This window comes from Ictalurus furcatus, chromosome 5 (assembly GCF_023375685.1).
Source record: "Ictalurus furcatus strain D&B chromosome 5, Billie_1.0, whole genome shotgun sequence".
In the NCBI taxonomy this organism is placed as follows: domain Eukaryota; kingdom Metazoa; phylum Chordata; class Actinopteri; order Siluriformes; family Ictaluridae; genus Ictalurus; species Ictalurus furcatus.
Genome location: NC_071259.1, coordinates 4,553,355 through 4,578,104, shown reverse-complemented (window position 1 = coordinate 4,578,104; position 24,750 = coordinate 4,553,355). Strand labels below are relative to the sequence as shown.

General features: G+C 44.7%; 1 protein-coding gene across 2 annotated transcripts in view; it reads left to right on the top strand.

Moving 5' to 3' along the window:
* The first annotated feature begins 701 nt into the window (after positions 1 to 701).
* LOC128607454 (fibroblast growth factor receptor 1-A-like) overlaps positions 702 to 24,750 on the top strand; it is a 33,463-nt gene continuing 9,414 nt past the window's right edge. The window contains exons 1-8 of one of the 2 annotated variants that reach the window (XM_053624317.1): positions 702 to 1,435; positions 8,943 to 9,103; positions 17,173 to 17,427; positions 17,569 to 17,676; positions 18,352 to 18,524; positions 21,315 to 21,438; positions 22,634 to 22,824; positions 23,433 to 23,583. In XM_053624317.1, coding sequence (XP_053480292.1) covers positions 9,007 to 9,103; positions 17,173 to 17,427; positions 17,569 to 17,676; positions 18,352 to 18,524; positions 21,315 to 21,438; positions 22,634 to 22,824; positions 23,433 to 23,583 — 1,099 coding nt within the window. In that variant the 5' untranslated portion in view covers positions 702 to 1,435; positions 8,943 to 9,006. The remainder of the gene's footprint in view (positions 1,436 to 8,942; positions 9,104 to 17,172; positions 17,428 to 17,568; positions 17,677 to 18,351; positions 18,525 to 21,314; positions 21,439 to 22,633; positions 22,825 to 23,432; positions 23,584 to 24,750) is intronic. The other variant, XM_053624318.1, reaches the window with a different exon arrangement.

Here is a 24,750-nt window from a genome sequence, read left to right as displayed (position 1 = left end):
GTATGAATGGGTGTGTGATTGTGCCCTGCAGTGGATTGGCACCCTGTTCAAGGTGTGCTGCATGCTCACTGGGATAGGCTCCAGGTTCCCTACAACCCTGAAGGATAAGAGGTATAGAAGATTGAACACATGGAAGGGAAACGGTGTCTTTAATCGCAAACTTTTTATAAATGCATATATTCAAAAAAAATTTTCGCAGAAGTTAAATTCGCAACTTTGGCGGATACATAGGCATACTGATGATCACCTTCTGAAAACAGCGATTCATATGGTCAGTGTGTTATAGATGGAACCCAGTAGGCCTACTGTATCTGTTTATTAATTGACCTAAAGCCAGTTGTTGTTGTACTGTACTGCAAAATACGACTCACAGCTCACACAAACAGGCAGAAAACTACAATCCCATAATGCACCTCCCGGGCCGGTGGAGAAGCGCTGAGGTGCTGCGAGTACAGGGGGGCGGTGGTTGGGTTTGGAGAGAGGGAGGGAGGGGAAGCGGGCAGGTTTTTAAATCAAAGCCATGCAAAAAAAAAAAAAAAAAAAACAAGGGGGGGGGAACGCGCGTGCGTGCGTGCATGCGCGCGTATGTCTATGCGTTTGTGCGTGCGTCCGCGCGCGCTAGTTTCTTCCAGCGTCGTAGCGGAGCCGCACGCGCGACTCTGGAATCTCCTCCTTCCTTCCTTCCTTCCTCCCTCTTTTTTTTTTTGGAGCTTCACACCGCGGTGGGGGAGGAACGCGGACAGGAGGAAAGTAAAGCAAGCGAGAAAGAGAGAGAGAGAGAAATATCACTCCGGGATGCGAACGTAAGAGTTTTTCGCTTTCTCAGTCTCTTCGGACGCGGAAAAGAAAAAGAAGAAGAAGAAGAAGAAGAAGAAAAGAACACCACCAGAGTTTGGCTTTCTTCCTTTTTCTTTAAATGTTTTGTATCTGTTCCGTAGTTTGAACTGGATACTTCTGAAGGGGATTTACGATCAAAGAAGCGGTAAAAGTTTTTTCCCCCTTTCTTTCTTTCCTTCCATCTCCTGCTTTTCTCTCGCGGAGAGCAAACCGCGTCCAGAGAGGGGAAAAAAAGAAGGAAAGAAAAAGAAAAGAGGAAGAAAAAAAAAGGAAAAAAAAAGAAAAAGCACGGGTGGAATTCTCAGCAGTGGAAAGGTAGCCTGTAACCTGGCGAGTCCTTAAATCCAAACTCGTACACGCTTTGGATTTGGATTTGCGATAACATTTTGTTATCGACAAACACAACACACCTTTTTTTGTTTTGTTGTTGTTGGGGTTCCCCCCCCCCCCCCCACCTTTTTATTTTTTAATTAAAAAAAAAAATCTGTAGAGCCGCATAGAGAACGAAAGATAATACGGAAATAAATAACCTAACTTTCTTCTTTCAACTATCTTCTACAACGCCTGGAGAAGAAGAAACATTACCTCAGAGGGGAAGGTGAGTACCTCAGGCGACATGTTTAAGTTAATTAAATGCGCCGTGTGTGTGTTTTAATGTATTTAATTACTTTTATTCGATGTAGTTTTTATGTCAGAGAGAAATTATCAGTGCATAAACCAGCCAAACTTTCATGAGGTGTTTTTATGAAGTAGAAATAATTGAGAGTAGAGATTGAGCAGGCTGCTGTTTGTGTTTATCTCATGTCCTTTCTTTGTGCTGTGGAGAGTAGTTTACTTCAGACCCAAAAGAATACACTGGGCTAATTTTCATCTTTTTAAAAAAAAATAAAATAAAAAAATTGCCACCTCATGCTGTAATATAATGTGTGTGTGTGTGTGTGTGTGTGTGTGTGTGTGTGTGTATGGTAGAACTAATGTGCAAAGCTTTTACAGTTATATATTGTCATGTTGCATCAACATCAAATGTAGGCACCTTTTTAAAATAAGTGGGGGCAAATACTTTTGGAACTACAACCCCCCCCCCCCCCCGCCGCCGCCCCCCAAGTAAAATCATTTCCATCCTCAACCCATTGTGCATCGTTTTGATTTCAGTTATAAAGAGTGAAGCACTTTGTGTGTTACAAGTTGATCAACATGTTGCACTGATGATGATGATGATGATGATGATCTCCATAATGGCATTCATGATGTTCTTTCATGGAGAATTTCATACAGAGTATCTTTCTCTGTCTCTCTTGTTCTAACATTGCTTTCTGGATTGTTCTGTAGCAAGGCTCTCTTTTGATTCTGAATATTGAACTAAAGCTGTGTTCGTTTTCTATTTATTACAGCGCCGTGATTCATTCCATTTCCTCCCCGTCGTATCGTTTGCCAAAAACGTGCAAAGCTGTGATGGACTGTTTCAAGTCTTGGATCTGTTTTCATGCATCCGATGACGGGAGGTTATGATACAGATGTAGTGCCGTCGCGCTGTTTAATTCGAGTTTCGTAGCTTTCTTGTTTCGATGACGTGATCACAAGTCGTGATCTCGCCATCCAGATAATTCGTGCTCTCTTAACACCTGGGCCATCTTTTTTTTTAAATATTAAATTCTGGACCGGTTTTGTATTATTGAGAGCTTCTCGTCTGTCTGCTTTATTTGTGACGGCTACAGAGACGCCGCCGTGTTTCTTTGAAGGCCTGCAGAGACTTGTACACTTCCACATGTCCCACAAAACCCAACCTGTAATTCATGTCCATCCCATTTCGGATTATTCTGTCGAAGGCTCTGCGTTTTCAAACTACTAGACCTCCCTCCTATCTCCCATATGTACCCACATATACCCCGTCACTACCCCCCACACACACACACACACACACAGTCATCTTCCCCCTTATTTCCATTTCTGCATCCAGGAAAAACTCTGGCTGCTGACGAGCGTCCATTGAAATTCGCAGTAAAAGCATTCACGGTCAATTTCCCCCTTGTTCCTGGGAAGCAAAGCAGCTTGAATGCAAAGCAGGACTGAAAATATAGATCTTCGCATTATTTATTCCACAGCGTTGTTGAAGTCTCGATTTGGCCAGAAGGTGTTGATTTTATTTTTCCATGGCCGAAACTTGGACAGTAGTTCTGGCTGTAATTCAGACCCCAATATATTCATGCGCTTGTTTTAATACAGTCCTTCGTTTGTAAGGCGACGTTTTCTGTCAGGATATTTAATTCTGACGTTTATGGAAGGAGTCTCCAATGTCAGAGCTTCGTAACAGCAAGTTTTTTTCTGCCATGGGAAAGTCTAAGACTTCGTGCTTTCTGGTTGGATAACAACCTGTGGGTGGGGAAGGGTGTCTATCGAGCGAGTGTTTGGATTATAGGTACTGTTTATAGGTGACTTATACTGTGATAAACGTGATACAATGGACTAACTTGTGTCGCAGAGTTTCACAACTTTAAATGTAGCTCTAAATGGATAGAGAAATGTGTTGTGTCATTCGTTAATAAATAGGAATGATAATTGCTGTGCTGTAAATGAAATAAAACAATCCCAACTGTGCTGTTATGGGAAAATAATCAGCTTTGGGGTTGTAGCAGTAATCTAGCGTTGTGTCAACCAGTGATTATTTTTCCAATAACGGGAAAAATGGAGGCTGACTACGTTCCCAACCAAGAACCATTGGTGTCCAAACTAGTTGTTTTTTTTTTTTCCATTAGATGTATGCGTCACTTGATCTGAGGGTTTTAAGTCACAGAGTCCAGATCAAATGTTTGTAATATCTGGTGTTTTTAATGACCTCCAATCATAAGACGACCACTTCTTTTTTTTTTTTTTTTTTTTTTTTTTTCTCCCCCATTCGTACTTTTTTTTTTTTTCCCCCCTTGACCTTTGAGATGGAGAACTGGAGCAGACCTTGTAAAAACACAGCCGTTTAAGGCCATAATTACGTCAATTAGTGAAATTGGAGGGCAGATCGCTGCTGCACTAGCTGGTCCTGCAGGATTTGGCCGGTGTTTCTTCGGCGGCGCCTTCAAAGCGGGTCAGAAGTTCAGAGGCGCTGCACTGAAACAGCGCTCTTGACTTGGAAAGGCTTACTGAGAAAAGTCTAGCTCCGCTGCCTTTTTTTTTCAAAGGAAGAATTAGGACAATGGCGGTATATAATTAAATGCCATCCGTCATAGCCACCTTCTTTGTTTACGTTCATAGCAGAAATTCAGCAGACGGGTGTATTTCAGACGGCGTAGTAGCAGGTCTTGCAGCAGTGTCGAACTAGCCGTGGGCATTTCGAAGAAACCGTTCGAGTGCAGAACAAGCAACATCAGCCTTGTGCAAGCCTTGCTCGTTGTTCGGAAACACTTTGGTGAAATATGTAGATGTTCTTCATACTTTTTACATGAATCTTATGAGAAAGCGGTCACAAGTTTGGCTTCCTTGGAACTTTGAATAATATAACGCCACGTGCTCTTCAACACGCAGGCTTGAGGAATTTGGAGGTGGCGTTTGTCCTCCTGAGATGTTCTGAGGAACAAGGAAAGCTGTCTTCGAAGGGTCGCTGGAAGAAGGCGATCCCATAAATCTATTCACCAGATCAGAGGTCTGTGAAAAACGGCCAGCAGTAAAGTGACCGCATGATGGTTAAATTGCGTTACTCAGTTCTGTGTAATGCAAATTGGATCCGATGCGCTAAAGTTACAAATCCGATCGGTCGGCTCGAACGGTTCCTCAGACCAACCTAACGTCGCGTACATTCCAGTGTCTCTTCAGTTCCCCGCTCGCAACTTTAAATCCCCCCTGTTTGACGCACAAGCATCTTGTCCTGTAGTATACGACCTCCCAGTCAACGTGTTTCGAGACCTTGCATAGAAAAATAAAGCTTGGGAGAAAGTAGCTGAGTGAGTGTACATCGATAGTACATTTTAGCTTGCTTTGCTAATCCACCGGACGTCGAGTGTGAGCCCTTACGAGAGACGATCTATAATGGCGCAACAGAAAAGCAATTGCCCTGTTGTTACGAGAATGTTAGTTTGAATAACAGCGAAATTGGCCATGCTGTTTGGGTGGGAGGGGTAGCATGCTCTCTGTCCCCTGTCAATCGGATAGCGCTTTCCACCAGGTGTGTTACACTGCCATTTGATGCAGCAGGAAGCATGTACTAGCCAGCCCGAAGAGAAAAACAAAGAGGGACACAAGCAATTTGTCGCTTACTATTGGGAACATAAGGTTATGGTTTGGCTGGGAATCCAAGGCCGCATAATTTGCTCTCCTCTCTGGGTGGGAAGGACCTCCTATACTGTCGATCGTAGCACTAGCCGGTCACAATGACTGATTTTCGCGTTAGTGCTCTCCTCCAAGCGTGATCAGCTGCCGTGTGGAGTTGCACTTACTGACTGGCTTCGTGCTCCACTCGCTTGGTCCATGGCTGTATCTGTCAGATCTTCTACGCTGAGATTCCGAGCATGAAAGCGGCATTCCCGGCGGACATTCTTCTGGGTGGAACCGCGCAACGGTAGTGTGTGGTAGTGTGGGGTGGGAATGATCCACCCTCTAATTTCTGGGGCTGCCTGAAAAAGCAGAAGCCAGCAAACCTTTAAAAATACGTCCACCTCTTCAGAACAGCCCTGCTATCACTGCGGCTTCCTGTGTTTCGTTTTTGTTTGTTAGTTTGAGCACGTAAAAGCTGGCACTCTGTGTGACCTATAGGCTCAGCCTGACGTTTGGATATTAAGGAAATGCAACGCATGGCGAAGTGTGCGCAGTATTGGAGTGGCAGAATAACTTATTTGAATATCACGCGTAGCTTTACAAGCAAATCAGTTACGCGCAAGGTGGAAGGAAAGCGAAAGTCGAAACCATTTCCAGCGCAGTCGCTTCGACCTTACTGCTGCCGGACACTTTGGGGGGGGGGGGGGGTGCTAGCGTTCCGCTCGGCTAGCAGGCGGCGATAATGAGGGTGTGTGCGCCTTGCCCCCGTTCCCGTCCGCCGATCACAGCGAGACAACATCCTGGGCTCCGTTTAATTAGGGGTCCAACCACTCTGCTTTTCACTCTTCCGCTCCACTCCTGCTTCAGCATGCGCATTAATGAATAGCTAGGTCTGTTCCACAGCTTGCAGGAGTTGCCACTTGTTTGTTTACACGGAGTAACAGGAAACCCCGAACGGCGCTCGTTAAGATCGTTTTCCGTTTTCTCCGCACGGGGGCCAGCAACTGAGCAACCGAAACAGCGCTGTTTTGATGTATGGAAAGGTGGACAGATTGTTGCCACTAAATTGAAGCTACAAGTATGTGTTCAGTTGTAATGTAAGGGAGTGTGTTGGAACTAATAAAGAAATAATTGTAAAAAACCCTGTTCTCTGTGGAATCACAGAATAGCTGCACACGTTATATTTCGGTCTGAACGCTTTAGGAGAGACGTGAGACTGGTTTGAAATATTTACGTCTGACTAGTCGAGCTTTCGGGACGTTTGGTCTGTGTTCGAAGCACAGCGAGAATCTCTTTTGAAGCGTCGGGTTTATTGCTTACGTTCCGTAACTCCGAGTTCAACATGTTCATGTAGGAAAGATGGTATTAGTATAACGGCACATTTGTTTTGGAGAGGGAAAAACTTGTTTTCCGACACGCATCAGACTTCACGGTCAAACTGCTGTCTGTCCGTCCCTTAGCAGTACTCTGTGTGTGTGTGTGTGTGTGTGTGTGTGTGTGTGTGTGTGTGTGTGTGTGTGTGTGTGTGTGTGTTTGGCTGAGATGGTGTGAATGTGCCTGGCTGTAAGCTCTTCTCACTTCCGAGTGTCTGGCAGCAGGCGGGAGCTGCTGGAAAGGAAGCTCATTCTCTGATTTGCACACACACATACACACTTTCCTGTAGGGACCATCTCTCTACCCGATCCCCTTCTCTCTCTCTCTCTCTCTCTCTCTCTCTCTCTCTCTCCCCGTTTCTTCAGTCTCTCTCTGTCTCTCTCTGTCTCTCTCTCTCTCTCTCTCTCACTCTGTCTCTCTCTCTCTGTTTCTTCAGTCTCTCTCTCTCTCTCCCCATTTCTTCAGTTTCTGTCTTTCTCTCTCTCTCTCCGTTTCTTCAGTCTCTCTGTCTCTCTCTCTCTCTCTCTCTTTCTCTCTCTAGGCTGCTGTGTTCAGTCGTTTGACCCTCAGGCTCACAGGGGGTGCATTGGCGAACTCTGTAGGGTGCCAGTATTTTCCCTTCTTCCTTCATTCTCCTGCAGTCGTAGCATTTGTTCACCGGCATTGTCCTTCCAGTCCCAGCGCGGAGCAGCTGGAAAGGTGACGAAATCCCCGACGGAGTGATTTGCGTAAACTCCAAGGCAGTGATTAATACACAAATGACTTTTGCCGCATACAAAATCGGGGGTTTAGTCTCGAGAGTAATTTGGCATCGCTTAAAGGGCAACACGAGATTTTCAGCTGCCTTAAAGTGTGATCACTTCTTTGCACCGTATAAATCCCAGAACAAACCCCCCCCCCACCCCCCAAGCTAATGAGTGTGTTTGTATAAGAGTGAGTAACATTTGGTGAATGAGCTCCAGGAATCAATAGGACAAATGGTGTGTTGGGTTCATGCGGGGATGAGATGCACTCTAGCATGTCTGTCTGTCCGTCTGTCTTGGGGCTCTCCACTCTTTTCAGTCTGCTCATGGGAAACCGTAGACATACATGTCCACTGTGATGTTCATCTTTTCTTCCCCCTGAATAAACGCTTTTGAGTTTGCTCTCTTCTCCATCCGAGTGTTACATGAAACGTTAACTGTTGCTTTAAATTGTAAGCTAAAATACTCTATTCTGATTGGTCTGGAGGTGCCGAGTAATCTCCTACAAGCTCTCAAAGAGCTTTCAGTTATCGTTTCTATAGTAACAGCTGTTTCACAGGGATTTGTACAGCTGACACTTCAGGTCATCTAAACCTAATAATAAACCTGTTTAAAACCATGCGCGTATTGTCGATACTGCGAAGTTTGAGATGTTAATTTAACACGTGCGGAAGGAGTCTCCAGTGTTAGAGCTTCGTTACGATAAGTTTTTCAACGGGGGGGGGGTCTTCAGGACAGACGGGTTTGCGCTTCGCACGTTCCTTTTAACGTCATGAGAGTGAAAAAGGAGAGGCTGGAGAGAGATGGAGCTTTTTATAGCTGCTATAATGTAATAAATAAATAAATAAATAAGAGTAACTCGTTTGTTTTGGGGAAATGTCACAACATTAAATGTACCTATAAAAGGATTTTAAAAAAAAGTATGCTGTGTATGTATGTGGAAATTGTTGGCAGGTTCATAAAACACTTCAGGGTGTGTTGTTACTTCATGGTGGTAACAGGAACTCTGCTCCATGCTGTGGATTATTTGCTAAAACAGCATGTCGTCCCCCCCCCCCAAAGTGTTTTACTCCTTAGTTCACATGCAGCTTAGCGTGTCTTAGTTTTATTTAGACATAACAGCCCGTCTCTTCAGCTTCCACAGTGCCAGCAAGTGAAAGATTTAATTGGGAAAATGTCCAGTCCTTTTTCTTATCATCATATGAATGTCAGCGAATCAGAGTGCGAACGAGCAAGGCTGGAATCCTCGAGCGGGGGATGCTGAGGGACGCTGAGGGACGTGCTGTTCTGTAGCCACGTAGCGAGAGTTTGTTTTTGCCGGGGCGAAGGTGGGACACTAGGTTGTTTTTTTTTTGTCTGTTTGTTTTTTTATCACGCTGTAAATGCTCAGTCACTCTGCTGCATGAAGTTCTCAGCTGCACGGTTAAAGCAGCATCGCTGTTTCCGAAACAGTGGTTTTGGATCTTGCTGGAATTCAAGGCCTGTGGTTGTTGTCTTGGCTTCTGGCCCGGTCTGAAAAATGTTGGCAGATTGAACTTTCTTGGATTGAAGGATTTTTTTTTTTTTTTTTTCCCCTCACACGCACAGTGGCGTAGATTTTAAATTTTTTTATTTTTTTTAAATCCATGTTTAATGCGCCATTAAGCTGTTCGATTAAAAATGCAGTTCTCCTAGAGTGTCTAATAACGTGTTTGTGTGTGTGTGTGTGTGTGTGTGTGTGTGTGTGTGTGTGTGTGTGTGTGGGTTTAGAACTGATGTCCTAGCTGTGTGTATGGAGAGCTGCGCCAGGCAACGAGCTCTGCTGTAGAGGAGCATGATGAAGAACACAATGAAGGTCATGCTGCTGCTGTTCTCGGTTCTTCTAGCCCAGCCTCTGCAGGGCCACAGCAGGCCGGCCAGCCCAGAGCAAGGTGAGGAACTGTTTTTTTTTCTTTCTTTTTTTTTTCTTTTTCTTTTTCTTTAACCTCCTATACACATGCTTTTCTTGGTCACATCATGGCTGATTTGGTAGTCTAGTGTTTTTTTTTTTTTTTTTTTTTTTTTTTTTTTTTTTTTTAAGCTGACTACTAAAAAAAAAAAAATCAGCCGTGCATGAGCTGCTTCAAATACATAGAATGTTTGTCAGTAGTGGAGTCGAGTAGCGGAGTCAAGTAGCGAGCCATTGGTGAACGTTCAAGTCTAATACATTTTTTAGGTTCCAAGAGCATTATTGCTGTTCTAGTGAATCAAAGAGTGAGTCATATTGTGAGTTGAATAGTGATTCACGTAGCGAACTGGTAATGGAGTTCATATCTAATACTTTTTAGGCTCCAAGAGCCATGTGCTTGTGAATCGAACTATGAGTCACCAATGGAAGTTCAAATAGCATTATTCGTGTTGGTGAGTCGACTAGCAAGCCACTAATGTGAAGCGCATCTCTGGAACTCATTTTCAAGTTCCAAGAGCATCGTTTGTCCATTAGTGAGTCGAATAGCGAATCAAATAGTGAGCCACTAGTAGAAGTTCAGATCTAATATGCTGTTGAGGTTCAGAGCGCATAATTCATGCGTTAGCGAGTCGAGTAACAAGTCACCGAGTCAGATAACCCTAGCCACTAGTGGAAGTTCACATCTAGTATTCATTCGCCAATTCAAAGAGCATGATTCGTGTGTTTTGTGCTTTTCCAAAGCAAGTTTGAAGGCCTGTGTGGAGACATAAACAAGGAGCAGGTTTAGCTTAAACTTCAAACCTGTCACACAGATGGTGCTAGAGAAGAGAAAGAGGGAGGGGGAGCACGCGCGCGCGAGAGAGAGAGAGAGAGAGAGAGAGAGAGTGTGTGCGCGCGCAAGCGAGCACACCATGAAATGAAATCCTGAAAAATGTGTCTCTTGGAGACATTCCACTGGTGAGGGCTGCTGTCTCGCTCACAGGTTTAAACGTGCTCCACCTTTGCACTTCTGGTTGGGGAAAACCAGTGTGGCCTGGGGCATGACAAACACCACACGTTACTATTCCCATGTTATGATAGAGTTGCTGTATTTCTATCTATCTATCTATCTATCTATCTATCTCTATCTATCTCTCTATCTCTCTTCCTTCCTTTTGGCTTTAAATCAACCAGTTTAGGGTTAAACTAGGGAGGCAGTATACAAGGGCGTATAGTTGCTGCCATCTCTAGCCTCCAGGTACACAAAAATATCTCCCCCCCCACCCCCCTCGTCTTTTTGTCTCTCTATACTCCTTTTGTAATGAAAAGGTATTTGTTGTCAAGGGAAGACTCGACTACCAGGGAAGCTATAAATTACTGCATTTTTTTTTTTTAAAGGAGGAGAGGAGACAGCGAGCACTCCACCCTGTGGCGTTATTCCACAGTGGAGATCGTATTTCTGGGAAAGAGAGCCCAGTTTTCATTCTGATACGCGGCACAGAGATATACGAATAAGCGAGGCCTAGATATATCATCTAAACACACGGAGGACATTTCAGGAAGTCCAGGTGGGGTTAATGCTGGGTCAGCCAACAAGGAAATAAAACCTAAAATATCCAGACAGCGGGTTCTTGCACGTTTAACGGCGTCTTGCTCAAGAGGCTCGCCGATTTGACCAGCACCTTGAGGGTTTCAAAAAAGTGACGAGAGGAACGGGGGAGTAGAACAGATAGGAGAAGAGTCTGAATGTGACGGATTAGCTTTTAACCTTCTCTGCCATTCCATCACCAAATGTTCAGGCGTGCTCGGGAGGCCCCTCTGCCCCCTTTTTCCTCTCTTCTCCTCCCTTCTTCCTCCCGTCACGGTAAATGGCAGACTCTTCCCGCTCCCCCCACTCCTCCTTCGTTTTCTGTGGAGTGAATGATAGTTTCAGCTGTCGACGAGTGGCCTGATGCGCCGGCATTTGTGCGGTTTGTCCACCTCCTCCCCAGGAAAAAACAAACGAAACCAAACACTAGGACCTCAGCAAGTGCCGTTCAAATACCATCTTAAAGCAATCAGCAGTTGTAATCCTAGCAGCCCGTGTTTTTCATTTCCTTTGGGCTTTTCTGTTTTGACAATAAATGGAAAATCTCCAGAAAATCTGTTTATTTCTATCATCATGTCTGTATTAGAGGAATTCACTTCCTGCTTTGAATTTTTATTTATTTATTTATTTATTTATTTATTTATTTATTTTTGATTAATTCTCCGTTATGCTTACAGGAAGTGTTTACATTTGTAGAGGAAGTTTGGTGTCATGCTGAGGATCAATCTCCTATAGATTCCTTTGAATCTCAGCTTACTCCTTATGAGACCGGGAGTCAATCAAAGGTTGGAGGAAGAGTGGAAGGATTAGTCGTCGCTGGGCTTGTGGCTTGTTCGTGGTTCCGTTGTGCTAAGAGTGATTTCAAATACCGAAAAAAAAACTGTTTTCATTTTGACAAACGCAGCTTTTCAACAGTTGCACTCTGCTGTTAGTTATTTTGTGCGATGCATGTCAACAAGCTTTTTCGCCCAAGTCAGTGTTTCCTAAACATCCAAGAATGCCCACGTTTTTTTTTTTTTTTCCCGTTCTCAACTCACTTCCAACACTCCTGTACGAGGTCTTCAGTTTTTCCTGGTGGTTTAGGAGCTAAGAAAGGGCATAACTGTGTGGACGCCGGCTTAAATCGAGTTCCCTGCAGGACGATGAGTAGAATTGAGAGCTAGTAACGAGAAGCCTGCTTGGAAAAGCTTACCTCCTCTGTCCGTACAGGGATTTCACTGAGTTTTTCACATTTTTATTTAAATTTGAGATTGTCGAGGCCAAAAATACTTTATTTTGCTACACCTTTTTTTTTTTTTTTTTCCTTCCAAATTTGCGATGCAACTTGCAGAATTTTTTTGCCCTCTTTTGCGGGGAAAAAAAGCCCGAATTGACTAAACTGCAATCGCATGAAATCGTTTCGCACGGCCTTTCGGAGTGATCTTTGTTGTTAAACGAGACGTGTTCGCTGTACTCATGTTCGTCGCACGTGAATCGAAGAGGGCTTCACGTGACGTCGCATGACGCGTCTTGGAAAAATCGCAAGCTCCTCCGAATATCTCACAGTTTACTTGATTTTGCGTTCATTTCTGTGATCGCAAAATCCAAAACCCTGTACAGACTGGGTCGTTTACGTAATTTGACTAACGCGCCGTTCAGTTAAATCTCGGAACTCTCCGACGTCTGACTAGAGAAGGAGGGAAAAACAAACCGAAACGGAGACCAACGCCCTCTTGGCTTGGAACTACTACACTGGAAGTCAGGAAGGGGTATTCAACCCCAAGTTAAGCACATGATGTTATATCAACTAGGCTGGTATTCTAGGTTCTCAACCATGGGGTCGTGTCCCGACGTGGAGTCAAGCATGGAAAACTGATGCCTGTTTTGGCAGGGCTGTATGGAAGTGTGTGTGGGGCTCATCCATATTTGTGCAGAGTGACCTGCTTACATTCCTTTCCACTATTCCCCTTTATTTGGAATTATCCTTCTCTCTCTCTCTCTCTCTCTCTCTCTCTCTCTCTAATACACACACTCGCTCGGCCTCTGTGGCGATGGGGACGGGTGGAGACTGAGGGAACAATAAGTGTGATTCAGCGGGACAGGCTGATCTCACCCCCACTCCCCTTTTCACTCGCTGTGTGTGTGTGCTGGTGCGTGCTTGGGTTGTGATTGTTTGTAGAACTGCAGCCATTGTGAACAAATGTCATTAGCATCTATGGCTTGATGGAGGCCCACATGAGAGCGGTGTGTGAGCGGGGGGCTGGGAGAGCATTCACCCCCATTTGCTTATTGCCTCCCGATGAGAAGAGTTCTCCACCAATCAAAGCAGGCGATAGGAGGACCTGTGGCGATAATCAGATTTTTGCTAATGAAATTTCTGATCTCTTGCTTTCAGTCTTGTTTCATGGCTTGCTGTTGTGGCTGTAAAGAAAAGAACCGGGACACATCATGGGAGAGGATCATTTCGGATGAATCGAAAGCGTAGCGGATCAGTAGTGAATTGAACTTGTTGTATTGTATCTTCTGAAAGATGGAGTTTCACACCCTTACTACCGAAGCCACTAATTAACATGGTCCAGTCCATCATTAGAATCCAATAAGAGAAAGCTCTCTATTTCATGCTATCTCAGTTTAAACATGTCACCAGTCCTCTTTTCTTCAATCCATCATTCAATCACGAGTGCGGCTTCCTAAAGGAAATCCTAGCGCTCGTTCTCTTTGTTCTATTGCTTCCTATTCGGACAGCAATCGAGCCTCTAAGGCCGAAAGCGCTCCGATCCAGTTGATTCGTTTCAGCCTTTACTCTGGGGGGCGGTGGGACCTTCCTGTCATGATTGGATATCATCCATCATGCACGTCAAGTCAGTCGTCGAAGATGGCTTGAAGAGGGAAGGACAGAGAGAGAGAGAGAGACCATTCCCGGCAAGCTCCTTTCTTCACCCTGAAAATATGGCCTTTGATCCGACTTAATCCCATCGTGGAATCTGGAGGATCGGCTAAGTTGGCGAGAAGACACGCAGCTCGGAAGGGTTTAGACTTTTCCATTACAGCGCAATAATCGGTTACTGTTAGAGCTTGGATTCAGGACACAAAAGTAATTGTAGAAAACACACAGTGAGTTTAAGCAATCTCCTTTCCTTTATTGGTTTAATTGGTATAGTAAACTTGGCAACATCTGTCCTCTGACGCTTGTACAATATTACCTTGTTTGATATCGTTTTGTTTCTTACGTTATTATATTTGTGTTGTTATCCAGGATAGGAAGCGTATCCATTAACCCCCACTTATCCGCCGGTCGCCTGCTCGTATCGCTTCATTTATGTAGATTCGGAGCAAAGGTCAGAAGTCGACCGCATAGTTTCCTGACTCAGTAAAACGTACCTGTCTCTGTCAGGACGAGCGAGTATGGAACGGTCTCGCCCGTGTCTCCGTCAGGACGAGCGGATATGGAACGGTCTCGCCCGTGTCTCCGTCAGGACGAGCGGATATGGAACGGTCTCGCCCGTGTCTCCGTCAGGACGAGCGGGTATGGAACGGTCTCGCCCGTGTCTCCGTCAGGACGAGCGGGTATGGAACGGTCTCGCCCGTGTCTCCGTCAGGACGAGCGGGTATGGAACGGTCTCGCCCGTGTCTCCGTCAGGACGAGCGGGTATGGAACGGTCTCGCCCGTGTCTCCGTCAGGACGAGCGGGTATGGAACGGTCTCGCCCGTGTCTCCGTCAGGACGAGCGGGTATGGAACGGTCTCGCCCGTGTCTCTGTCAGGACGAGTGGATATGGAATTGTCTCTTGCGAGGTTCGTGCGTCCTCGGTCATTGCACACACAGCTACTGATATTTCTATAGAGCATTTCTTGAGCTCTTGGCAATTGACCCTAATAAAGAGGTCAGATGTGAAAGATGCTCATTGTGACCCCGTGATGGAAACGTGTACAGCGAAAGGAATTTGTGGCCGCTGGCAGTTGTGTGTGTGTGTGTGTGTGTGTGTGTGTGTGTGTGTGTGTGTGTGTGTGTGTGTGTGTGTGTGTGTGTGTGTGTGTGTGTGTGTGTGTGTGTGTGTGTGTGTGTGTGTGTGTGTGTGTGTGTGTGTGTGTGTGTGTGTGTGTGTGTGTGGCAAAACCACGGTGGCTGGCTTCTGCAGCACTTCAAAGTGACACTGCTTTTTACAGCGACTCTTTTATGGCCTGCATGTGGCCTGGAGTAATAGCATGAATGTTGACAGAGGCTTATCAACTGAAGGGAGGGAGGGGGAAAAAAGGTTATTAAAAAGAAGGAGGGATGGAAGGAACATTTTTTTAAAAAATGCTATGAGCTACGAAGTCAGCACAACATAATCTTTATCAGTCATTCAGCTTCAGTTCTTGACTGTCTGCTCTATTTTTTTATTTTTTTCCTGTCTCTGGTGTTTTTCCAAAGTGAAGTTGAGCCCCCATAACCCCTCTGTTCCTGTCAGGATTAGTAGTCTGTTCAACAAGCAGGAAATACCTCAACTGGGCCTTACTGGGGTCACCATGGTTACTTTGCCCGAGAACCTGCTGCTACAGGCCTCCAGACTCTCTCTCTCTCTCTCTCTCTCTCTCTCTCTCTCTCTCTCTCTCTCGGTCTGTCTGCTTTGCTTTCACTCACCCTTTGCGTGCTTTTGTTTGCGACGTTAATAGTCCTGACTGAGGGGGCAGGACCGCTGTATTGTCACCAGCCAGTAGGGAATTCTGCATTTGTAGGCGTGACGTCGTCTTTCATCGGACTCGACCTGACATATGTCGAAAAAAAATACGAGCTCTGCAACGTATCGTCAGGTGGGAAAAAATCCAGGGAAACCCTCTTTCATCGCCAACATCCTGTTTGCCTAGTTTGTGTTTCCTTCATTGCCAGTTTTGCACGCGTTTTGAGGAAAGGTCAACTCGCAGTGCAAGCTTTTGTAAATCATTAACTGCTTTCAAGAGACTCGAGGTGCCGCACTTGAATAATAATAATGAAAAAAGTATTAAAATTACCATTTCCATGCAGAACCATTTGGCATTTGTGCTGTTCTGAGATCTCACCTTGGCCTATTGTGATTCAAGCAGGAACAATTAGCACGTGACACTATTTTACAAGTGAGACTTTTATAAGGAGCACCGAACCAGAAGACCTCCTGCCAGGTACCCCAGCAAGGACCATTTGCCCTAGCAACCCCCCACAGCTAGCTAGCCAGTTGGACACATTAGAAGGGGAAAACTGGCTTGTTGGTGCGTCAGTGTTGTGTTTACCATCCTCACGAAAAGCAGAAAATCTCAGTCCTCTTCCTCTCACCATCATCAGCAACAACAGGGGCTCAGGTGGCAATGATACTCCCCTCCTCACACACTTCCAGCCCACAATTCAATTTGGGCTCCCACTTACGACTGACCTGACAATTGGCTGTTGACTAATTCAAGCCGTGATTTGATTGTGCTGACTCAGAGCTTTTTTTTATTTTTTTTATTTTAGCAGGCTGATATTCTGGAGGCAGGAAACTCGACAGTTTGGAATTTGACAAAAAAGATTGGGAGGATATGTAGAACAAAATTTGGAGTAGAGGTCACAAGGATTATCAGCGTATTGAAGTCACTGATGTGGGTGAATCTTGTATATGGAACTTTCATGATGAAATAAAAGCACATAGCTCTCACTACTGCTAGTTTCCTCATGACATGTTTTGCCTAGAAATTAAGCTAGAACCTGACTATTGAATATACTAGTGAATATTTCCTAAGTAGCTAGCTCTTAGACCGGACACACTGTTTCACAACTAGGAGCATTTACAGATTGAAATTTTCACTGTATGGATAATAACCTAGTCTGAAAATATCCTGGTTTTTTGAGTAAAATACACAAGTTGGTGGGGATTATTATAAATCTATTATAAAACAGTTTCTTTTGGATATCTTTGTATATCTAACAAAAGCCAAAGGAAGCAAAAAAAAAAAAAGCTCAAATCCCCTTATCGTTCTTTCTGAGAAAGAGAAGGACTTTTCGTTAAAATCTCTCACACTGTCCATATTTATCACGTCGTTGTTCTAAGGTGCAAGAAAGGTGGCGCTGTGCAGAATTTCCACAGACATTCGTTTTGTGCAGGTCTGGCTAGCGAACCTAAGTTTTAATTTGCATTCGAGAGCCGTCGTGTATGCAAAAGTCAAGAACGTGCCGGAGGTTGCAAATGTAACGCGTTCATGACAGTAATACTGCGTAATGGATTACGCAAAAGGTTTTCAGTGCACTCGCGTCCTCCGGGCCTAGAGCGTCTAGTGGAAGGGGTTTGTGAAATTTTTACGTCTAGCTAACTGTGCCTAAATAAATAAATAAATAAATAAATAAATGTCCCGAGTGCGGTTTGAGATCATCGCGGGCTTCGTCGTACTGGTGTGAAAATTCCATCGCACTGGTTTGCTCGGAACCGTTCGGCGCCACGAGGGGGGAAAAAAGAGCCGATAGTTTCCCTGTCCTCTAACTTGACCGTTTTTATCTGTGTACTTGTGTGTTGTGTGCAGTTGCCCTGTTAGAAACCGCTGTGTACACCTTGTACGAGGGAGATAAGCTGGAGTTGAAGTGTAGGAGTAAAGAAGAGCCTCAGGAGGTGAGCTGGACCAAGGACCAAGTTCTCCTCGCTGACGGGGAGCACACTCATCTACGCAACGGTCAGCTGGAGATCGAGGGCGTGGAACTAGCCGACTCGGGCCTTTACGGCTGCTTTGCCCGAGGCCCTGCAGGCAACCACACGGAGTATTTTAACGTCAATGTCACGTGTAAGGAAGAGAGCTGTGAAAAGTTTTCCAGGTCAAAGAAAACTTGGCCAGTTTTGTGAGCTAACAAGACCTCATTTGCTGATCTTTTGTGTGTGTGTGTGTGTGTGTGTGTGTGTGTGTGTGTGTGTGTGTGTGTATTAGATGCCCTGGCTTCATCTGAAGATGACGACGACGACGATGAGTCTTCTTCAGAGGAAACGAAGCAGTCCAGCAGCCAGAAGTTACTCTCAAACAGCCAAGAGCTATCGCGTGAGTGTGCCTGTCCTCTCTGTAGACTCATAAATATCTACGCTGTAACATGAATGAACTCTAATGCTGATTTAGTGAGCCTGTGCGATGCATTTCCAACATTTTGCAGAGCTCTTCGCATGAACTTAGGCAAGTAATTGTGGAACCTTGTGGACTGGTCCTCTTGGCAGTCCTGAAGTATTTCAGCAGGACATTTCACCTCAACCGCTTATAGCAGTTCTGTGGAATGCACTTTAGGCTAGAGCTGTGGGTTGATAGGGTTTCCTTCCGTTTGGTGGATTAGTCTCGATGTGTTGAGGGATGCTCGTTACACGTCTCGAATCCTGTGCTGCTGCTGTTTGCTAGAGATGACGTATTGTCCACGCATTTGTGTGCTGACTGTGATTTTAATCCGTTATTTGTGACTCGTTATACCACGCCAATGTACAATTCTCCCTTCCGATCGTTCAGAAAGTAAAACACTTAAGGACGTTGCGTTCTCGGCAAATAATCGACTTCGAAGTGATCACTCTGCTTCACGACCCCAACTCGTGATTGGTTTATTTCCCTATAACGGCACGTTCCCAAGCGCGGCAATGTCCGACTACGCCGAGATACGCCTCGGAAGACCGTAAACACGAAGCTGTAATCACGACTCGTCTTTTTAGTTTCACTCGCTCCTTTTTGATTTTTCAGCAACGGCTCCGGAGTGGGCTCAGCCTGATAAGATGGAGAAGAAGCTCCACGCCGTTCCAGCCAGCAGGACCGTCAGATTCCGCTGCCCGTCCATCGGTAACCCGACACCCACGCTCAAGTGGCTGAAAAACGGCAAGGAGTTTAAGAAAGACCAGCGAATAGGAGGCTTTAAGGTGAGAACATCAACAAAGCGTCGTCCATTTATTATTACAAAAAAAAAAAACACAAACATTTCCTTAAAATGATCCGAAAGTGTCGGAATGTTTGGTTGATTTTAATGGTGCTGTGCTTAAGTTCCACACCAGTGCCGGTTGAAAGGTAACACCTGGCCCTACAAACAGACACAATGAGGGTTTTTTTTTTTTTTTTTTAAAAACATACAGGGCTTCAGGGCAGAACTCCGTAGTATGTCTGACCTGGAAGCTTCAGGTTGATGCTGCACTTGGACACCAATAGGCCTGACTATCCTTCTTTTATTCTGCTACTTGCATCAAAAACAAAGTGGACTTTTAAGGACTGATATTTCTTCTTTAGCAGTCACAGCCTTTCATTTATATATATATATATATATATATATATGTATGTATGTGTATATGTATGTATGTGTGTGTGTGTGTGTGTATGTATGTATGTATACATTTTTTTTGATAAATCTTCCAAAATTACCAAATTTTTTTTCCCTTATTGCCAAGGTGTTAATTTGTCCACTCTGGGTCATTTTGTTTTTTATTTCTGTTATTATTATTATTATTACTGCTCATACATTTCAGTTCAGATATTTGTCTTGGAGGCGGAGGAATATTATGTACTGTTATTTAGTAAACTCTTAGATTCTCGTAGAAAGTAACCTTTACTATAACAATGTAACCAGTGTGCCTAAAGCTCGGTGTGTCCCAAAGTTAAAAGGAATGAATTGTGCCAATGCTTCTGTTCTTCTACCACTAGCGTAGGAAAACTCACAAAAGGGAAATCAGAAGATAATAAGAATCAGCTCTCGATGTGTAATACATCACCAGCCATGAGTCACTCTCCCCATTTATTCGTTTCATTTTATATCCTTCAGTATTCACTGCGTCATCCGTTTAGGATCAAATTTGTTCCTTCTCGCTACAAGTTTGTTCTTTTGCAGTAGTAACCCGAGCACAAATGCTACAGAATCGGATCGCCTTGAGAAATAAAACTGAAATTGCGATTACGCGACCCTTTAATTTGGTGTATTCTTGTGGGCGGCTGTACAGGACGACTCTGAAATGTCCCTACGAATGGCACCATTTCACTGTTCGTAATAAAAACCCACAATACTGAACTAACGAAGAACCCACACAGTTTTATTAAAGTGACATATAAAATAGTCAGTCAGACATTAGTCATGTTTTCCATCGGGTAGAGTTGGAGCGAGAACGGGCCTCGTTTTAATCGGGAACATTACGGTCGCTCGTCTGTTTAGACCGATCAGAAGCCTGGCTTGATGGGAGTGCTGCATCATAGCGACTTGGCGTGCCTGTGTTTCTCATTGAGGTGTTCCCCAGCTGGGAGGCATTAGGCCTCTTCCTTTTCTCTCGCTCAGCCCCACACCATACGCACTTTACCATCTGGAGAGTGTTTCAGCCTGCCTCAGTCCATCACACGGGCGCATACGCACTCCTTGACGTTTACGCCTGTATTTATGCACAACTGCAACACGTACCTTAATAGATGTGTGCAGACGTTTTCATCTCCTGCACAACCACGTGCACGTCTAACTTTGAAGATGTTTGAACGCAGGGGGCGCCGTTCGGGGGGGCGGGGGGAGGGGTTTCAGTCGGCTTTTATGCATGAGCCCCCACGCCGTTTCTCCCAATTTTTTTTTTTTCTTTTCTTCTGGTTTTAACAAGGGTCCAGCTTCATTGTTCAATTACGTTAAGCATATGTTGAGAGGAAGTTAGGCAGACCATGTGTGCGTGCGTTTGTGCAGCAGACCACATCTGGGACGCTGCAGCTGGAACAGCTATAACTCCGATTTAAACAGAACCCTCTAAAACACCCTTTATCCTTCTCCCTTATAAGAACTCCGTAACGAGAACAGAAAGTCATAAAAACTCCGTTTCGGTCTGCAGATCTGATCTTTGCCACGACTTTGAAATGGCTAGTAGAATAATTAACGGACGTTACACACTCGCCGACCAGTTTAAAAAGAATAACTGTACCCCTGCGCATTCATGCGATTATCCAAACAGCCAGCCATGCGGCATATGGACTGGTTCGAGCTGACGGGAAGTCTCTGCCGTAAAACACCCGGTCTTTACAAACGCGGTGAGCAGAAAAGCATCCCACGTCAAACCTTGAGGCAGAAGACCATACCGTGTTCCATGTTTTGAGCATTCTGGGATGCTTCTCTGCTCACCACATTTGTTACAAGTGGTTATATGAGTTGGGGGAACCTTTTTCATTAAGGTATTTTAGTAATAAATGTTTTCTTGGATTTGAATATAGTTCTGTGTCTGTAGAAATCATTTTTTCCCCCTCCCTGTAGTGTAGTATAGTGTAGTTTAGGTATGCGCCCTTCATTGGATGTTGGACTGACTGCATCAAGGTCTACTGCCAATGTTGTCCTGTTAAACGTATTTAGTTTCTGTTTTGGGTTGTTCCTGTCCATTTGTCATGTTTTATCGTTTTTGCTTTGCTGCTGCTTTCAAACGATGTAAAAACAGCCTTCCTGGAAGCCCTGACTAAACCGTCGTGTTCAATCCCTTCCTTTCAAGTTTCAAGAGATTTGAAACCTTTTCTGGATTCGATCATGGTTTTAAAAGCTCGTTAACGTCCTAGAAAGAAAGAAACGGCGTATAAAAGCATATGCGAAGGTTTTCTTTTGGTCTCTGTGTCTGTGAAAGTCTTCGATTGTGCACGGAGATTAAAGTTGCAAATAATGAGCTGTGAATGTGAAGGTGAAAGGAAAAAAAAAAAATGGCTTTCTTTACACGCAGCTGCGAGAGAGCTTGTGGGCGATCATAATGGACTCGGTGGTGCCCTCAGACAAAGGCAACTACACCTGCGTGGTGGAAAATAAGTACGGCAGCATCAACCACACCTATCAGCTAGACGTCGTTGGTGAGCTTGCATGTTTTCCGCACCTCTTTATTTCCCTGTTTGCTTGTTTTTGTTGTCTTTTGGTACATACTTGCTGCAGGATTAATTAAGTACCCACTATGTGTTTGTAATTATGCTCTGGTCGTACTGGACTTGTTTAATGTTGTTAAATCCTGTGTGCAGCTTTAAATCACCGAACCACTTTTGTCCATTTAAAGCTGCGGCTAATTTATAAGGAGGTTCCAAAGAAACGTCCGAGAACGTACACATTACATTAACTGGATTTAATCGTATGCAAATGTGGGTAATTTTTTGTTGGTTCGATACCATTAATGGCCAACACCGCTGCACTGAAGTAAATGGACGTCACGGTGCAAACACCATGTAGCTGTCAAGAACAGGCACTCCTTTATCGACGAGGCACCGGAAAGTGTTTATTAAGTCGACCGTGTGTGAAAGCTGGAAAAGGCGATCACGCGACGAAGTCCGAGCATTTGGAATAAATTAGTACGAAGCTGCCGATCGGCTGGCACGGATGATATTTAGACACATAGCAAGCAGTTACTAAATCAAAGCCACAGCCCGGTGCGGAATTTGTAGCAACTGGGATCATCGGACACAAATAACGTGACCCATGCAGATACACACAGGCATGCAAACATTTGGAAAAATCACCCCTTTATAATTCAGTGACATTTCCTATATGTGCTCGGGTTGTGCTTGGAGACTAATCCGCGGCGCCACCGTGCTCAGCGAGAGTGAAAACAGGCGCTCTTATCCCACGCTGGCACGCAGTCGCTCCAGACGCAGCGCTTCATTAGCTGCCCCTCCTTCAGCACAAGGCTGTGCTCTAAAACCTTTTATTCAACTCCGTACAGTTACAGTCTGGACATTTTTCATGATGGCATCCCTGTAGACTATGTAGAAGATTATTACCGGATAAGCAATTAGAGTAACGTATGGCTAAACAAAACCGGGAGTATAGACTAGTGCGCCCAGGAAGTATTCTTTTTACGGTCGCTTCCTCCTACAGCCCAGCTTTAACCAGCGAGTAACTGAAGTTCTCAAGTTGCCGTAGAAGCATTATGCGTATCATATTGTCTGAAAGAAGGAGATTCTCAGCCTTGCTAATGAGTGTTTCTCAGCTTCTCAGTTGTTCTCTCTCTTTTTTTTCTTTTTTTTTTTTTTCTTCCTCTCCTGTGTGCGTGTGTTTCAGAGCGTTCGCCTCACAGGCCCATCCTCCAAGCCGGACTGCCTGCTAATCGTACGGCAGTGGTGGGCAGCGATGTGGAGTTCGAGTGCAAAGTCTTCAGTGACCCGCAACCACACATCCAGTGGCTCAAACACATCGAGGTCAACGGCAGCAAAGTGGGAGAAGATGGTCTGCCCTATGTCAAAGTTTTAAAGGTAAACCTTAACGCGTTGTCCACTTAAGCAGGGAAGTTCTTCATAAAGTTTAATTTAGACTAATTTAGTTAAAAAGAGGAATGCTATTCATACCGGGTTCGACAATAAAGTGCAACAGCAGGCTTTAGATAACAATGCAGAGTAAAGATGTGCATGAATGTAGCTACAGCAAAGCTCTGTCGTTGCTAATTACGAAATGTAACTAATGATTCATATCGTAGCTTCTTTTCTTTTTTTTTTTTTTTTTTTAAATCAGGATGTCATGTTAAGTAATGTCATCATAACTTTCAATAACCAGTCATGAAAATCTGTAATACTGAGCAAAACATTGTCACTTGTTTGGTTTTGACCCGTTGTTTTTCCGTTGCTACGTTTTGCCAGATAACACGGTGAGGTGAAAATTCCCCCCGTAAACAGTGCATGCAAGGAAAACATAACCCATGTCCTTGGCAAACAATAATTCATAATTCACTTTGCCAACGGAAATGGCCGATCTGTACCCTCTCATCCCCATTTAGTCACCATGGCAGCTCGCGGCGTGACAGCTGCGCTCTCTGTATGCTCACACAGCCTCACTTTGACCTCTGACCTCTGTTTGACCTCCGCAGCACTCTGGGGTCAACAGCTCTGACACGCAGGTTCTGACGCTGCACAACGTGACGGAGGAGGAGAGTGGGGAGTATATTTGTAAAGTGTCCAATTATATAGGCCAAGCCAACCAGTCAGCATGGCTCACCGTCACTAAATACGCCTCCACAGGTAACGCACCACTTACAGGAGCCCTGGGGAGATAAAAAGCAGATATACAGATGGATAAACAAAGAGGCTAACAGGCAGTTAGGAAACAACACTAAGACATCTCCCTCTCCTCCTCCTTCCTACCTCCCCCCCCCCTCCTCCTTGGTGCCCTGGACTGTTATTGACGCCATGGAAAAACCCAGCAGAGCCAACTGGAAGTGTTTGTGCCTTCACGTTGGACTCATTCCTTTTCTCCTCTCCAGCTCACAATTACCCTGTGCCCTCCTAATAAGGGTACATTTTTTTGCTCTCTGTCAAATTAGTTTTGCTTGCCTGGCCTTCAAAGGCTTTTCCACTGAGCTGAGAGACCAGGCATGTCTTCGCCCTTATCAGGCATGTTTTCATTGCTTTCTCGCAGCAGCTTACCCGACTTGTGTCTGAGTCGTTCACTCCTTTCTTTCTCTTCTTATCTCTCTTATCTGTCTAGAGGTGTGTGGACAGTCATTAAAAAAGAAATCCCACCCTTGCACATTCAAAAAGGAATTCTGATCAATGCCACCTGCTCCCAAAGGAATCATGACCAATCCTATAGGAAATTTGACCAATCCTGCCCAATCCCATAGGAAATCTGACTAATTCTCCATTTTCCTGAAGGAATTCTGCTCATTCCTGCCCAATCCCATAGGAAGTCTGACTTATCCGGCCCACCCCCATAGGAATTCTGAAAATCCTACCAGTTCCTGAAGGAATTCCAACCAATCTTTCCCAATCCCATAGGAATTCTGACCAATCCCGCCGACTCCTCTAGGAATTCTGACCGATCCCACCTTCTCCCATAGGAATCCTGGCCAACTGCGCATGCTCCCAATGAAATTCTGACCAATCCCACCTTCTCCCATAGGAATCCTGGCCAACCGCGCATGCTCCCAATGAAATTCTGACCAATTCTGCCCACTCCCGGAAAAGGTTTGACCAATCCCAGCCACTCATGCAGTTCTTTTTTTTGCGTGTGTGTGTGCTCTACCTTTTTTTTCGACCGTGTTCTACCATTTGTGATGTTTTCAATTTGTTTTATTTTCCAAAATATAAACAATTATGCAAATTTAAACCACAGCAATGCTAACCATTGCTGAAATCCTAAGGATCAATAGTGAACACCGTAAACCATCAAGTATGCTCACGTGTTAA